General features: G+C 46.9%; 1 protein-coding gene across 2 annotated transcripts in view; it reads left to right on the plus strand.

The window, feature by feature from the left end:
• The window catches only part of LOC126546972 (cytochrome P450 4c3-like), a 70,688-nt gene that overhangs the window by 18,180 nt on the left and 36,060 nt on the right, over positions 1–16,448 (plus strand). Inside the window, exons 2-3 of one of the 2 annotated variants that reach the window (XM_050194709.3) lie at positions 6,430–6,693; positions 15,160–15,272. In XM_050194709.3, the coding sequence (XP_050050666.1) occupies positions 6,444–6,693; positions 15,160–15,272 (363 nt within the window). In that variant the 5' untranslated portion in view covers positions 6,430–6,443. The remainder of the gene's footprint in view (positions 1–6,429; positions 6,694–15,159; positions 15,273–16,448) is intronic. The other variant, XM_055062928.2, reaches the window with a different exon arrangement.

The following is a 16,448-nucleotide window of genomic DNA, read 5'->3' on the forward strand; positions in this document are numbered from 1 at the left end:
GATTCTGCGGCCTCCTAAAGTTGTATCCGACTTAGAATCACGTAATGCCTTGCACTGGTTGCATAGACTTTAGCAACTTGATAGCACACAATGATCAGGAACAGAAATCTATAAAGGCACCCAAGCAAAGCTGGCTGGCCACACTTCTATTATGAGGGGCTGTAAACAGTTCTCACCAAATATTCCCATGACATCCTTAAAAAAGAGGTGGTCTTTGGCACTTCTTTAGAATCAAAAACAGATTACAGTGAATGTTGTGTACCACGTTAAAACAAACTGAGCTTGGTTATCTGCACAGCATGTAATGAAAGCTTGTGCTTCACATAGTAAACAAACTGCTCTGTCCAGTACAATTGTCGAGTTTGCTGTGGCACCTATTATGTCATTAGTGTGAACATACAAATTTTCAAAGGCCATTCATTTCACCATTATTTTTGTATGATGGTTATTTCAATCAGTGCGTGTATTACATGAGCAGGTGGATTTGAAATCAAAGCTTTGTTTGCAAACCTTCAGACTTCCATAATTGTGTGGCAAGGCACTAGTATGGTGTCGAATAGCTCGCACTTCCTCGGTCCTGCACCAAAGAGGCCCAATGCTCTATTTGAAGTTGGATCGCACAACAATTTGACGGCACACAAAGAAGAGTAACACACATAGCAGAGCGTTCTGCTGTGTGTATTTCTCTTCTTTGTGTCCCGTCGAATTGTGGTGCAATTCAGCTACAAGCTTCTATACCGATACAACGAGTCTTCAACCTCACCAATGATCTAGTTATTAAGCCACAATGGCGCACATCTTTGAAATGTCCCAACACGAATTAGCTCTCCAACAAATCACCGCAAGCATAAAATTTTGCTGCACAGGTGTATGCACGTGCCATATTCTGTACCACTAACCTCGCAGGAATCAAAGGGGCAAGCATTAACCAGCCTTACTGCTGCCGTTACCATCATCATCATGACACCAATAGAAAGACAGTGCTGCGTTTCAGTAAAGGGAGTGCCGGAGGGAAAGGCGTGACAGCGAGGCTTGAGGCTCACAATAAAAATAGCATTTACAAGACATGTTCAATGCCAAAATATGCCGCATATCGCTCATCCTACTTTGGCATTGCGGCAAGCTTTTACACGTTTCAGCATGTCACAGTTTGTGTAATCATTGCTCTAAAGCTGTACAAAAGGTCTATTCACTCTGCAATCTTTATTTTTATCATGGCGGGTTAAAGACCCACTTTTTATTGGCATCTGCACCACATTTCTCCCGATATGTAATTTTGCCTTGGTGGTTCACGACATCTTCACGCACACCGAGTTCTGCAGAGCATTGGATCTGCATTGTTCTACTGCTGAAGAATTAGAGCCCTATTATGAGACGAAAATATACGATTTGTCCATACAGAATAACGCTGCCCCCCCTCCCCCATAGAAATACACTGAACCACTGGCACATGCACCAACAGTGCACACAGCAAACACTCTGAAGTATTTTCTTCCTGCAAGCCAGCACACTAAGATTCTCAATGCATTTTCATTTTGCCATAAATGCATAGGCACAACCGGCTTGGCGCGACATCCGCATCTCGCACTGCAACAAATTGTGCAATGCCTTGCTGTTTCATAGTGTGGCCGATAGATGACGCATGACCAAAATTCAGCATGATGCATACTAAGTAACTTGTACTAAGTAATCTCATAAAAAAACCCAAGTTCTTTATGAGATTAGCATTCACAGGGTACTTCACACTATTTGTGATATCCATTTATCTATTTGTACTTCATTAACCTCTTTCCCCAAAAAAGTGAGCGATTTGGAAGGCACCCTGATAGACAAGTAGAACAATCGGTAAAAAGTCAGCAACCAGCGAAAAAGTCAGTATCATAGGCTGCCGCATGTGTGACGTCGGAAACACAAAAGTTAAGTCGGCTACAGAGAAGTGACAAATTTGGCAATATGGTGCGTCCAGACATTGCTTCAATGCTAATCACAGTAACGCTGACATTGAAGGCACCTTAATTCTTACGTACGTTGCGTCGACACACCCGACTACGTTCGTAATGTTTCCGCGAAGTAAGAAGCGTTTTTCTATAAATGCCCGCTCAGCCGCAGTCTTCGGGAAAGCCAGCCACCGCTTCCGCACTGCCGCATCAATAAGCGCATCAGATATCTCTGACACAGAGGCTCACAATAGTTTGATGACGTCCAATGTAACGCTCGGCGCCGACGCTTCCCTGAAAACTTCCAGTCCCGTAGAAACGGAGGGCGCAGAGGACTTGCTCTTCAACGGTGAGCGAATGAAGCCCTCCACGCTGTCTACACAGGCGACAGTCTTCGCCTAGCTCGTCACACAGCCAGCGCACTGATGTCTTCGACAGGCCAAAATGACGCTGAAACTCCACGGCGGTCATGTACGCGAACGGGTCCAGACGGTCATACTGACGCTTGCTACCGCTGGCGGCAATAACACAGGCTGCTGCTGCTGCTGCCGCCGCCATGTTCACGAGTTGAACTCGGAGGGGGTTTCGCGATGTACGAGTTTAGCACGAGTTCGCCTGTCAATCAAATCCAGAGGTCACGCCCCGCGCGAGGCATGTAACTCTTGTGCACGCACCCACCACGGTTGGGCCACGCCCAACTTATCTTTCGGCAACAGCGACGCGGTGCCGAGCTGAGAGGCATCAACAATATTCACCACCGACATAAAACACGCACAACACACTGTCATCGGTGATGTACTGCGCACTACTATAAAAAACAATGCGTTGACTGCTGCTAGCTTCTCGGGCTGAGATGGCCCCACAGCACGGTTTCATTGCCTGCATTGTGGCGACGTAGCGCACAGTAAATAATTTCGGCACGTCACTGTAGCTGCTTGCAAGGCGTCGATGCGCCGAGGGTGACGCCGATGCTGAGGAGTGCGTATCGCAGCAGTCGTTTGAGATGGCTGCTCTGTCATCGGTGATGTATCGGAGCCACAGCGTCGTAAACACGATCAGCGTCCGAGAATCGCTCGCTCTTCTAGACCCAGTGCAATGGCATTTCTTCATCACAAGCACTGCGCACTCAACAGTTCCACCACCTTCATCAGTTCGAAGCCTCATTTCATAACCGCACACAAGAGCCCTCACCTGCCAAAATGCGATTGCTGCGGTGTCGTTACGATATCCTTCTGCGATCGCTGCTGGCTCCAGCATAAGTAATCCGCAAGCACCTTGGTGCGCACAAAACACTCAAATACTGCGTACATGCGCTCAGAGGCACTTTCACTGGGCAAGCAATGACAAGCGATGAATTGTGTCGGTGGGAAGCACGCACTTCTTCGCAATGCATCGCCGAGGCTTCGCGCACAGTGATAAACTGGTACATTTTCACTCAACTGCGTCACTACGGGCACTACGGACCACCATTTTGCAGTGACAGCCGTTGCTTCCGTATTTATGACTAGTGTATCGTTTTTAGTTGGTAAAGCGGGGACCTTAAGGCGCCTGCGATGAACAGCCGTACCATGGCGCTGCGTTTCTATTCCCCTAATAGAAAAGAGTGGTGATCACTGACATTATTGAGAATAGCACTGTAGCGCCCCTAAGCGACTTCTCACCGTATGAACTGCCTCGTGCGTGCGAGCTGCTTCAATGTATCTGCTTCTAAGCTTTCGCCTCACTGTCGCCACTCGCGGCAAGAAGTGCAAAATTTAATAATGTGCTCGATCTCCGTTTGTCATCAGAAATTTCTAGCATTCAAAACGAGAAACAGACGCTTAAAGAAATAAAAATGTTCGTTACCTTATTTGTTGTATTTTAACGTATTCGTTTGAGCGAAAGCGTAGGTGCAAGAATGCGCCGCATGTACCCTGTTCGCATTCGATCGAGGATATAAAGATAGTTGCCGAAAGAGGAGGCACGCCCTTGACGCGCCCGGGAAAGGCGTGGCAAGCGGCTCACGGCAAGTCTGCAGACAGACAGCGGGAGAGTCTCGGTATTGCTAAGTTGCGATAATCCGTTGATAACAATACGCGGCGCTGGCGAGTTTCGTTGTGCAGCCGTCTGCGTTTGAAACGTGGAAGCAGCGTGCCGCGCAGGGTGCGCTCATGTTGTCATACGCGGCTTTTTGTCTACATATTTTTTTGCCTGCAGCCTTTGCGCGTTTCACGCTATCTCCATCACCGACTGCCGTCGGGCAAACTCGGGTAAAACTCGGGTGAACGAGAAACTCGGCGCATCCTGCATAGCACCCCTGCTCATGGTACAGCCCGGAAGACCAAAGAAAGAGCCGCCGCCGAACATAATCATCACCATCGATGGCACAGAGATCAAACCAACGCAGCAGATCCGGATACTGGGCCTGCTGTTGCGCAGCGACGGCAAGGCACACGCAGCCGTCAACAAAATCAAGACCACATCAGAGCAAGTCCTGAGCATGATCCGGAGAGTCACCAACCGGAACAGAGGAATCAAAGAAGACGCACTGCGCCTGGTGCAGGCATTCGTCGTGTCACGCGTAACGTACTCCGCCCCGTACCTCCAGCTTGCGAAGGTGAACCGCGAGACGCTGAACACGACGATAAGAAAAGCAGTCAAACTCGCCATGGGCATCCCAGTCTACTCGTCAACGCAGAAGCTGCTGGAAATGGGTGCCTAGAACACGGTGGATGAGCTGGTGGAAGCACACCTATCCCACCAGAGAGTAAGGCTGAGCCGGACAGAGCACGGTCGGGCCGTCCTACGCAAGATAGGATGGCAAATTGAACAGCAACCGACAACGGAGCCGCTCCCCACAACGTGGAGAGACATTATTAAGACCAAGCCCCTCCCCCGGAACATGCAGCCGGGGAGGAACAACGAGAGACGCTCTGCGCGGGCCAAGGCACTGGCTCGACAGCTGGAAGAGGACCCCGAGGTCCTCTACGCGGACGCCTCGCTTCCCAAGCACGGAACCAGAGCAACGGCGGTCGTCACCACCATCGATAAACTGGTCACAAGCGCGTCGATACGGACGACGAATACAGCCGAAGCAGAAGAAGTGGCCGTGGCCCTCGCACTCGCACAACCGGGAGTGAGAACCGTGGTCACAGACTCCCAGACCGCCTACGCAAGCTACCGCAAGGGGAACATCTCTCCCGCGGCACTAGCGATCCACACCAAATGCAAATCACCGGGACGGGCCGTTGAGCTCGTGTGGGTCCCGGCTCACTCGCAAGTGGAAGGCAACGCACTCGCCGACCACTATGCCCGAGAACTGTCAATCCGGGCCGAGGACAAGCCAGAGCTACCGCACCCCGTGACAAGCTACAAAGAAATCACGCAAATGTACAGAAGCGGCAGATGTAGGCTTTCCCGTCCGCATCCGCAACTCAGCCGAATGCAGCAAACAATCGTGCGACGCACGCAAGCGGGGTCGCTAGCGCATCCAGTGCTCTTGCACAAGATGTTTCCAACAGAGCATGACACTTCATGCCCTTTTTGCAGACGGTCAAAAGGCACTCTAGCACACATCCTTGCAGAGTGCACTAAGCTCAAGAACCCCCCACCATCCCTACCCCCCACCCTCCCCAGCCCCAACCCCCACGAGCGATGGGAGACCTTGTTGTCCAGCCCCGACCTACCGACCCAGCTCGCGCTGGCGGCTAGGGGCCAGGAACTGCTGGACACATATGGGACCTGAGAAGAAGGTTCCACCCCATCTGGTGCCAGCGCGCACCAACCGTCACTAAGGGCTCACTACAAAAGGTGTTTCTCTCTCTCTCTCTGAAACCATGATGCGTTCAAGGCGTTCGTCGTACTCGCTAGTAGACAGCAACTTCGCTTAACAAAATGCTCGATATAATTTGTGCGTGTGTGTTGTGCTGTGCGATGTGTGTGTGAGAGAGAAAGAGACAGAAACCTCACACAAAGCTTCGGTGTATATAGATTCCAACTCGTTGGATCTGTTGCAATTTTTTCTTTCATACTACGCTACAAATGCATGCATGACGCAAGAAAATGACAACCTTGCCATTATTCCTTGCTTCGTGCAAGCTGGAACTTGGAGACACTTGGCAGGTGGCTCACCTCAAAGAGTGGCAGCTTACCCCACGAAGCAACATTCACGTCGCATATCAACGTCGTGTTCACCCATTCGTCCGTATAGTCGCAGCTTGCGCTTTGACACGTTATATGGCATTTCGCTGCCTTCGGGATCACCCATGCAGGTCGGCAGCAGGAACGATGCGACCGGCATTGTTTTCATGAACACGAACAGTTCACGAACAGCCGCGTGTCTCGCTGCCGCTCCTTCAGCCGTGCATTAGTCTAACAGAATGACGTCGCTTCAACTACTCAGGAAAAGTAAAGAACACAGAGACAAGCGAAGTATGGTATACAAAACAGTATAAGCTTCGCTTAAGTTCGAAGTCTTCTATGATTTCTGCGCATTTTTTTTTTTTTTTTGCAGCGAGGACATCAAAGATGAGCTGGCATCTGGCGTCGAGCGGTGTCCTTGAACTCGCATCCAGCTTTCTCAAAGTCGCTGCATTGAGTCTCGTTGGCACTCTTCTATTCGTTGGAGTGATCGCCTGGATTGCCCGACGGATAAAATGGAAAACTTTTAGGCACCTCAACCACTTGCCGCACCGCAAAGAACAGGTGCCTTTTCAAGGCTTGTGGATACTCTTCAAGGCCTGCTCACCGCCCGACTCACCTGTCAGGTTCAGCACAAGTAAGTGGGCGTTTGTATGCGGTCAAAAAATAGTGGCGCGCTGTCTCGGATCACCACCGCTCTTGTGAAAACAGCGGGAGACCAATCACAGCAGCGGCAAAGCAGCAACTATGACTGATTGTTTGTTGGAGTCTTGGCGATGCAATTGTTAACAGCGGGACAAACTTCATTTATCATGAAAGTAGCCCGGACTCCTGGACTCCCCGCACAAACATATGCAGATACGCATTCATACAGTCGAAACGGATGCGATAACTGAAATGAAAGAGACAGAAAAAGTAGCTCAGACGTTAATTGCCTATAACACTCGCGGTTCATGCGTTAGAGGGTTACCTGCACTCGTTAGTTATGCAAATACAGGATAACTTCAGGATTGCAATCGCAAGCCCAGCTGATCACTTTGGTTTGCTATCGGCTTAGCTCTGCAGTATCCACCCAAGTAATCTTGCAATTCATCTTAACACTTGTGCGTATCTGGGCAGGTGCAGATAAAGGAAAGACCGGTAAAGCAGGGCGTGATTAACTTTCAGTACATTAATATAATCCCACGGCATAGATAGAAAATACAATCTGAATGTGGATGGTAGTGTGCAATTCTATTTTTGTAAATATCTTTCCCCAGACCTACAATGATATTCACGAACCCTAAGCCTACCTTCATTGGAGCAATAGAGGATAGATAGGTTATTGTCTTTCTAGAAGTGCCACAATTGATGCTAGACTTCCAAGACCACCTCAAAGCATTTCTAGGTCGAATTGCCAGTTTTGCGTATTTCATAAGTTAGAGCAACCGCAGACGCTTGAGTGCACATACTAGTATTCGTTGGCATGCTTTGCTTAATTTTGTTCCAAGTTGATCAGTGCCCACCCATGTAGCTTATCTCAGCTATGTGCACAGCACAGCGAACATCAGTTCCATATCTCGCACAAATGTAATCTCTGATGTTGGAGAAGAGCCCGCGCATACAGCGCCGGACTTATCTAAGTGTCAAGTATAGTCGCTTACGAAATATCAGCCAACGAAAGATAAGCCTTTATATTCTAGTATAAATTACACGTCCTCCTATAATGGTTAGATGATAAGCTTTCCGTTGACAATAGCAAGGGACCACGCGGAATGATATAATTGTTCTATAGAAGGGCGGTGCTTTTCCTGACACATCTGGATGCGTCATCCTGCGCTCCCAAAGGTAACCCGTTGCGTTAGCCTAGGTGAGCTCCAAGCAGTCGTACAGCACCAAGAATCATGCACTTCTTTGAAGCGCACTTCTCGGGCTTAAACCTCGAGCGAGATTCAGGAGTACGCCTGCAAAACTTTACTGAATTCAAACCTGCGTTAATTGAAGGGACATGTTAGCCTTTCACAGCTGAGCCGTGTTTGCGTCGTTAGTGAACGAGTGGGACAAGTGACCTGTGTGGAAACCCCGGACACGCAGGGTCGTAGAGTGACTATGCAATGGTTAGGAGAATACGGAATGTTATACTAACGAGCTATCATGCTCAACACATTGCACATGCGACAGAATCCAGCTAGATGGTGATTTTCGAACAGAAAAAACACCAGCCACTGATTACTGATACTCGCTTTAAGGGCTTCCGCACGACTTACATTGTTTTTTCTGCTTAGTTGATAACTTACAGTGATACCTGGGACCCCATCTCCACTACCAATCAGTACTTTGCAGAAATGATGAGAGCCTGAATTCAGCGCATTTTCCCATAGACAATGTAGCTATGGCTCCTTTAGACGCGATTCACACAGCGAGAGAGAGAGAGAAATAACCTTTATTTATATAGCCGCCAGATTGGTGGGGGGTGGGGGGGGCAACCCCTCCTAGATGGCGGCCAGAAGCCCTTGAGCTCTAGCAGCATCCTCGGCCTGCTGGACGGCAAAAAAGTTGGTCTTCGGGGGCCGAGCTCAGCAACAAGGTCTCCCACTGCTTCCGATCCTTAATTTTTTGGCCCTGTCGGGGCGCCCGAGGGCAAGCCCAGATAATGTGATCCAGGTCCGCCCTTTCTTGACGAAATTTACATTTGGCCGAATATTGGTCTGGGTAATAATGATTATAAGTCACCGGATATGGATACGTATTTGCTTGAATGAGGCGCCATGCCACCGCCTCCTGCTCATTAAGTGATGGATGTGCCGGAGAAAAAAGCACCGTCCCCAATCTGTAATGGTTAGTTATCTCCCTGCAGCCGACCATCCGGTCCCCTGTCAGCCCCAGCCGCGGCGCCCCGGTGGCTCGGCATATGAGTCCTCGAGCCACGGTGTCGGCCGCCTCATTGCCGGGGAGGGAGGAATACGCAGGCGCCCAGATGATATGGCCAACCCGCTGACCGTGGAAGTTTGCCAGGATACGTTGTGATTCCGGCGAAATGCACCCCTTTGCGTAATTTAGTATGGCGGTTTTAGAATCACTGACTATTATTGTGGCCAGTGTGGAAGCCATTGCGAGAGCAATGGCCGATTCCTCAGCTACCTCGGCTCTGTTGGTTTTAATGGATCCGCTGACCTTAAGAGCACCTTCCGAGTTCACTGCAACGATAGACATATTCAGATTAGTCGTGTACTCTGCCGCGTCGGCATACACCACGTCATGAGAGCGTTGGAATCTCCTGTGTACAGCCCTTGCCCTTTCTTCCCGCCTATCCCTGTCGTTTTCGGGATGCATGTTTTTGGGTAGCAGTGGGATAATAAGCTGCTTCCTTATATCTTGGAGAATGTCTACTTTAGTGCCATACTGTGATGCGTACGTTACTCTAAGAATTTATATTTTTTAATACAGTTGCCGAGGTCGGAGTAGACTTCTAAGGAATTCGATCGCGCCATACATAATCTACTGCTTCCTAAACTGCCTCACCTTCGCTTAATTCTGAATCTAATCTCACGGCTACAACATTTTCTGAAAGTGCGCAGGAAGGAAGGAAGGAAAGAAAAAGTGGAGAAGGAAAGGTAGGGAGGTTAACCAGTTTAGCTTAACCGGTTTGCTACCCTACACATGGGAGAGGGATGGGGGAGATTAAAGATGGGGAAGGGGGAGAGGGAGAGAGAGCACATAGCACAGCACACACACATCGTCCGTTGGAGTCCATCAATCTGGCATGGTACGTGACATCACTCTCACAGCCGCTTGTCCAATCCAGTCTCTTTCAAAAACCGAAGTAGTCCCTTTGTCGCCTTCACCTGCGATGTCTTCTGTCGGCGGCATGTGAAAATCGTGTCGAGGGACAATGGTCTACTGTCAAGGTGCGCTAGAACAGATGCCAGGGACTGTCGCTGAACATTATATTCAGGACAGTCGCACAGAATATGTTCCAGCGTCTCCTCGCAAAGACAGGCATTACAGAGAGCGTTGTCGGTCATTCCAATGCGGAAGGAGCAAGATTTCGTGAAAGCCACCCCTAGCCATAAGCGATAAAGCAGAGTCGCCTCTCTTCGGCGGAGTCCAGTTGGCATATAGAGATGCATCAACGAGGGCAGATGGTATTGACGGTTGCTCTGGTTGGTCTGGCTGTTTGGTGGGCACCATAGAGATAGCGTGATCTCCTGTGCAAGCACTCGAAGTCTGCTAGCTGCGTCGGATCGTGAAAGCGGTATGGCCTCTTCTTGTGCGTCTTCAAGAGCTGCCCGAGCGGCATTATCGGCATCTTCATTTCCAGTGACGCCGCAGTGACTTGGCAGCCACTGAAACGTCACGTGGTGTCCTTTCTCCTGTGATGTATGGAGTAGGCATCTAATATCGAATACGAGCTGTTCGAATGGCCCGCGACGCAGAGCTGATAGTACAGATTGTAGGGCTGCCCTTGAGTCGCTGAAGATTGACCATTGTCGAGGTGGCTCCCGATTGACGAAACGAAGTGCAGCGCGAAGAGCAGCTAGTTCAGCAGATGTCGATGATGTTGGGTGGTCAGTCCTAAAGCTGATGGTAATAGCTTTTGCTGGGACAACCACAGCACCGGACGAACACTGCATGTTTGTGGAACCATCAGTATAAATGTGTTCACTGTCCGCGTACCTCTCGTGCAGAAGAAGCAGAGACAGTTGTTTCAGCACAGGCGACGACAGTTCAGACTTTTTCCCGATTCCTGGTACACTGAGATGGACTGTGGGGCTGATAAGACACCAAGGGGGTATCGATGGTTTAGATGCAGCGGTGAAGCCCGATGGAAGTTTGTCGTTGTATTTGATGATAGCTTTAGAGAATGATGATTGGTGCCTGTCTGAGGGACACAGGACACTAACCTGTGCTAATAAACATTGCTCTGCACCAGTTCATGTAACATCAGATGTTACTCAGGGATCTGGGCTATCACCATTGCTATTTTAGTACATATGAATGACCTACCGGCCAACATTACTACTAGACTACGGCTTTTTTTGCGCATGATTGCGTCATTTACAGTGCAATGAATTCAAATGAAACACTTCGCTTTTGCAGCGTGACTTACACACTATCGCCGTTTGGTGTGACAAATGGCACCCGCCTTTAAATCTTCATAAATGTATCTTAATCTTAATGTATCTTATCTCAATACTAATACATGTAACATGTGCCTTAATATGTATTTCCTATCGCATACCAGCCCGAATACTTACCAATGCATCCTGTGATTGTTGAGGTGCACGGCATTAACAAGTTAATAGATAGTTTACCGCATCATTTATCACATGGCTACGACTGCATTAACAGTAAGTTCCTTAAAAACACTAGCCTCTTTAGTTCCATGCTACTAACAAAAATTTTCCGCCAATCCCTTAAGTCACGTGAGCTTCCAAAGGAATGGAAAATTGGAAGGTGGTTCCAATCCATAAATCGGGCCCCAGAAATTCACTTTTTAATTATCGCCCCACATCTTTTACAAGTAGCTGCTATAAATTATTAGAGCATTTAGTTTTCACGAATCTGGCTAGCTTTCTAGAATCCAACTCATATTTTACAAACGCACAGCATGGTTTTCCAAAATCATATTCCTGCGAAACACAACTACTATCATTCACTCATGAACTGCATGGCATCCTGGATCGCTCATCGTGCGCTGTGTGTGTCTTCTTCGATTTTAGTAAAGAATTTGATAACGTATGCCATAAACTACTACTTTTTAAACTAAGCTTGCTAAATATCCACCCTAACCTTCTAAAATGAATAGAGCATTTCCTTACTAACCGCTTCCAATTTGTTACTGCTAACGGTCGTAACTCTCCACTCACTGAAGTTCAATCGGGTGTACCACAATGGTCTGGGCTGGGACCACTATTATTTCTTATCTATATTAATTATGGGCTTAAATATTAATAAATGCAAAATAATGCGCGTATCTAGACCTAATTGTACTCGTAGCACCTACCCTCTAAACAACGTTCCCTTATATTTCGTCGTGTCATATAAATATATTGGTATACACATTAGAAATACCTTAAATTAGACCATTCATATACAGTACGTCATTAACAATGCTAATCGCATTCTCGGGTACATAGAGCGCAACTTTTTCAAAGCACCGACTACTTTAAAGTTACAGCTTTACAAGACTCTAATACGCTCGAAACTTGAATATGCATCTGCAATTTGGGATCCCAGTCACGTGTTAAGAACGGCCCTCTGAGGTGCAAGTTTTGCCAGCCAGTTGTGACAGCAGCGTCAACTTTTCCTGGAACGCCACCGCAAACCTCTAGCCACGTCGTCACTAAGTCGACTGTGTGCGGAGGACAATACGCGCGTCCTCGACTCTCCGTCGCAGGAGCCGAGATGAGTTCGACGAAGCAGGCTTTGTGCCTGAACCCGCCATCGCCGACCTGGTCTGCTGTGAACAAGGGAGTCCCCGAGGGAACGTAGTTCGAGGCCCCTTCCCACGCACCGTTCCTGACGTCAGCCCCGAGTTCTGCGAAGATCGTCTGACCTCGGTTGAGGACCGTGAACCTATGCGGAAGTGTGTGTGTGTAATCCCTCGCGCAACGAGGCGGCTCGTCTATGGTGCCTGGTCGGCCGTTTCCCTCATATTGGGATCGAGGGGGGACCGAGTGTTTATAAACCGCTGTTGTGCGGCTGCTCAGTGTACTTTCTCTCGCAGTTATGCTAGTCTGATGAACTGCAACGTCCTGATGTAGATACTGTAAATAAACCCATATTCCTCGTTCTCGATGAGAAGCAGTCCTTCCCTTCAACAACGTCCTCAGCGTGGATAAGTTCGACGACGGCATGGGCCAGCTACCATCTAATTCATGCCCGACTCCAATCTTGACAACTGGTTACGAGCGATGGGATTGGCCCCCCAATCCTCACACACGTTAATCTCATTACCTCCCTTGAACTGGTACAAAATAACTCTACCTGTTTAATTCTTTCTCATTATAACCGTGCTGCGAGTATAACCTTAATGAATACTAACCTAGCACTTATTCCACTGGCTAACCACCGCAATATTGCCCGTCTTTAGCTATCTGATAAAATTTTTAATCACACCACGCTTCGCGACGATTTCATCCTGCGGCCTCAGTACATTTCTAACCGCGTCAATCATCGCAGTAAAGTAGGAATTGATTCATGTCGTATGAAGTCTTTCTTTCAGTATTTCATCCCCCGTACATCTCAGAAATGGAACCACCTTCCCTCAAGTATCGTAGCCATCACCGATAACAAACTTTTCCGCGAAACAATAGCTAACACTGTGTAATCAGGAGAATCATTCGATTAACAAAAGTGACTGCACTTGTTTGTTTGCTTTACACTACTACTCTGTAACCACTCCCCTCTTTAATACCATATGGCCCTGAGGGTATCTTAAATAAATAAATAAATAAATAAATAAATAAATAAATAAATAAATAAATCAGTCAGTTTCTCGTAGGTACATCACTTCCAATATCGACTATATAAGTGCTGAGCAATTCACACCACGTTATCGTACAAATACCTTGGGGTTCGCATGAAATGGTCGCTAACATGGATAACACACATCGGGATTACCTGTTCCAGTGTTTGCGAATACTAGGCTACGTACGACGAAACTTGAGTGTTGCATCTGGAGAGGCTAAAAAAAAAACTAGCCTATAAAACGTTCGTCCGTCCCAAACTAGAATTCGCACCTTCTATTTAGTACCTATAGCAGGATTACCTACCCACATACCTTTAATCAATTCAGAACCGGGCCACTCTCTTCACTGCCTCTCAATACTCGACTAACGTCAACTTTACGTCACTAAACAAGATAATTTGACCTGCCTTCACTCGCGTCGCAAGGTGCCACATCAGGCCTTTGCCTGCTTCACTCTTTTTTACTGTATTCCTGAAGCACGCCATGTGTTGTTAAAACCACAATCTTAGAGCATTGCCTCGCATCAACCATAGTCTGACAATAGCTCGTATAAACGGTTGCGTGTAACCCAAGAAAAACACTTTTTTCCCCAGTACAATAGTGCTGAGGAATAGCCTCCACGATCATATAGTTTAACACACCGACGGCAAAACAAAATTCCGCGATAACCTGTCTATTCACTTCGAATAACTTCCTACGCCCCCACTCCGGAACAGATACATCACACATACCTTGTAAACATCTCTAATGCTACATTCCTGACTGTTATGTTTATTTCTTCTCTTTTTCTGTGAAGCGACGGGATGTTTTTTTTTTTTTTTTTTTTGCCACAGATGTTCATCATTGTCTGCTGTTTTAGCCTGGGTATTTATCTTGAATGGAGAATACTTTTGTTGAAAATTGCTATATAGTTTTTCATAACATCGTAACCACATATTTTTGCCATATTTTCTGTTATGTAATTAAGTGGTGTTTATATGTCTCTATTCCCCCCCCCCCCCACCCACTTATGTAATGTTCTTGAGCCCTTAATGAGGAAAGAAATGAAATGTGTTCGTTTTGAGAGGAGAAAAAAGAATCAACACAAGAACTCATGCAGGCATAAATTGTGCTACGCGGGGCTTACGTAAAAGCAAAAACGACACTTTTACACAATTGCTTTCTTCTGCACGTGTTTCTATTCGACTTTGTATATTTGTTTGCGCTTTAATATCCTTGTCTTCCTTTCGCTATACCATTTCTTACTAAATTTTATAACCACAATCACTGCGCACATATGATATGATACAGCACTAAGTATAAGGGAAGTGTCCGGGTATTTTTCTTGCTTTAAATGTAAGCAGCTTCTTTTTGTTCGTTTGTTCCTTTGTTTGTTCCGGAAGCGGAGCTTATTTCCCTACAAAATGAGAATACGTGCTGTCATAATGTCCTGCACGTAATATTTATAAAAATGAGAGCACTGCAAAACGAACAGATGCGGAAGCCAGTACAAGTGCTTTCATGGAAAGCTGAACGAAAGGAATATAAGGCCCGCTTTTATTTTATGCACTTGTGCAGCACGTGAAATTAGAATCCAAACCTATGGATTGTATTGCTCTGCTGATGGCCTTGAAAACTAACTCCCATATCGTTTCTTGCATTGTTGTGCAGTGCTTTTCGCCGGAATTTGTGGATTACATGCGCGATTCCAGAGGCATGGCAGGCACCTCGTCTACGTAGGATTCACCCCTCTGCTCACCGTGTACAAAGCCGAATATTTAGAGGTATGCTTCCTATTGATATTGGTCTCACTGCATTAGCAGTTTATGTGATTTAACATTTCATAACTAAAGATAAGCGTATGGAAAATTCATAATATGCATATCCGCTGAAAAAAAAATTAGAGGTATGCCTCGGTTTCATGGCGATAATCAATATGGAATACTGAAAATGAAATATTTAGCTGTAGTAGAAGTGGAATAGAGTTCTTATAGACATGTCATACCTTATGAGAGTAACTATTACCCACTTAGAGCGCGCACCTATGGGTTGGTTGAAGAAGCCTAAATCTGAATTTAAACGCGATGGCAGCTACTGATCTCATAACCTTGGTTTAAGGTCTTAATACGCCTCAGGACAAAATCTTGTGTTAGTTGTTATTATACTGAAAGAACGACAATAGGAAGCTTTCTCTACTTTCTTTTAAAGAAGTTCGCCGACCGGCGGGTCTCGTACCGTTTACTAATTTGCGGTCCGCACTCATGCATGAACTCAGCTAATGTAAAATTTCACAAGGTGTATTTGACTTCCACTGTCAGAACATATTCTAATTACAAAACTGCGAACAAAGAAAAAAAGACGCCGAATTTACAGAGGTTTTTTCCGCACAAGTGCAATTAGCTATTGGCCAGCCGCCTTCGATCGCTAATTATATGTCAAGGTTGAAGACTGGGAGTGTTGGTATAGCATATTAGAGGTTGGATAGCGCAAAATTTTGACGAGACACACAGAAGACACACGCCTCAGCGCTCTGTGGTGTGTTCGTCAAAATGTTGCGCAATCCAACGTGGATTGCGCAACATTTACAGATTGTACAGCCTGATATGTACTACAACATCAGGATTGGTTGAACAATTCTAGCGCAATAGCTTTTTGTGACAGATGTTTCTTGCTCTTCCCGTGCCCAAGTGTTGTTTGCGATACCTCGAACGACTGTATATTTGTTGTTAAACTCCTGATGCTAAGCAGTGACATAGAAGAAAAGCCCGGTCTGCCTCAGCCTGACCCCAGCAAATTGCACAAGGAACTGCTTGATGTCATTACTGCCTTGTCAACTAACTTTGACAAGCGTCATACGGAAGTAATGGAATCTTTCTGAGAGTTAAAGGAAAACCAAGAGGCACTTACGCAAGAAGTCACAGATCTCACAGAAAGATTGGTAATCTTGTAATCTATTGTTG

This window comes from Dermacentor andersoni, chromosome 1 (genome assembly GCF_023375885.2).
Source record: "Dermacentor andersoni chromosome 1, qqDerAnde1_hic_scaffold, whole genome shotgun sequence".
NCBI classification, from domain to species: domain Eukaryota; kingdom Metazoa; phylum Arthropoda; class Arachnida; order Ixodida; family Ixodidae; genus Dermacentor; species Dermacentor andersoni.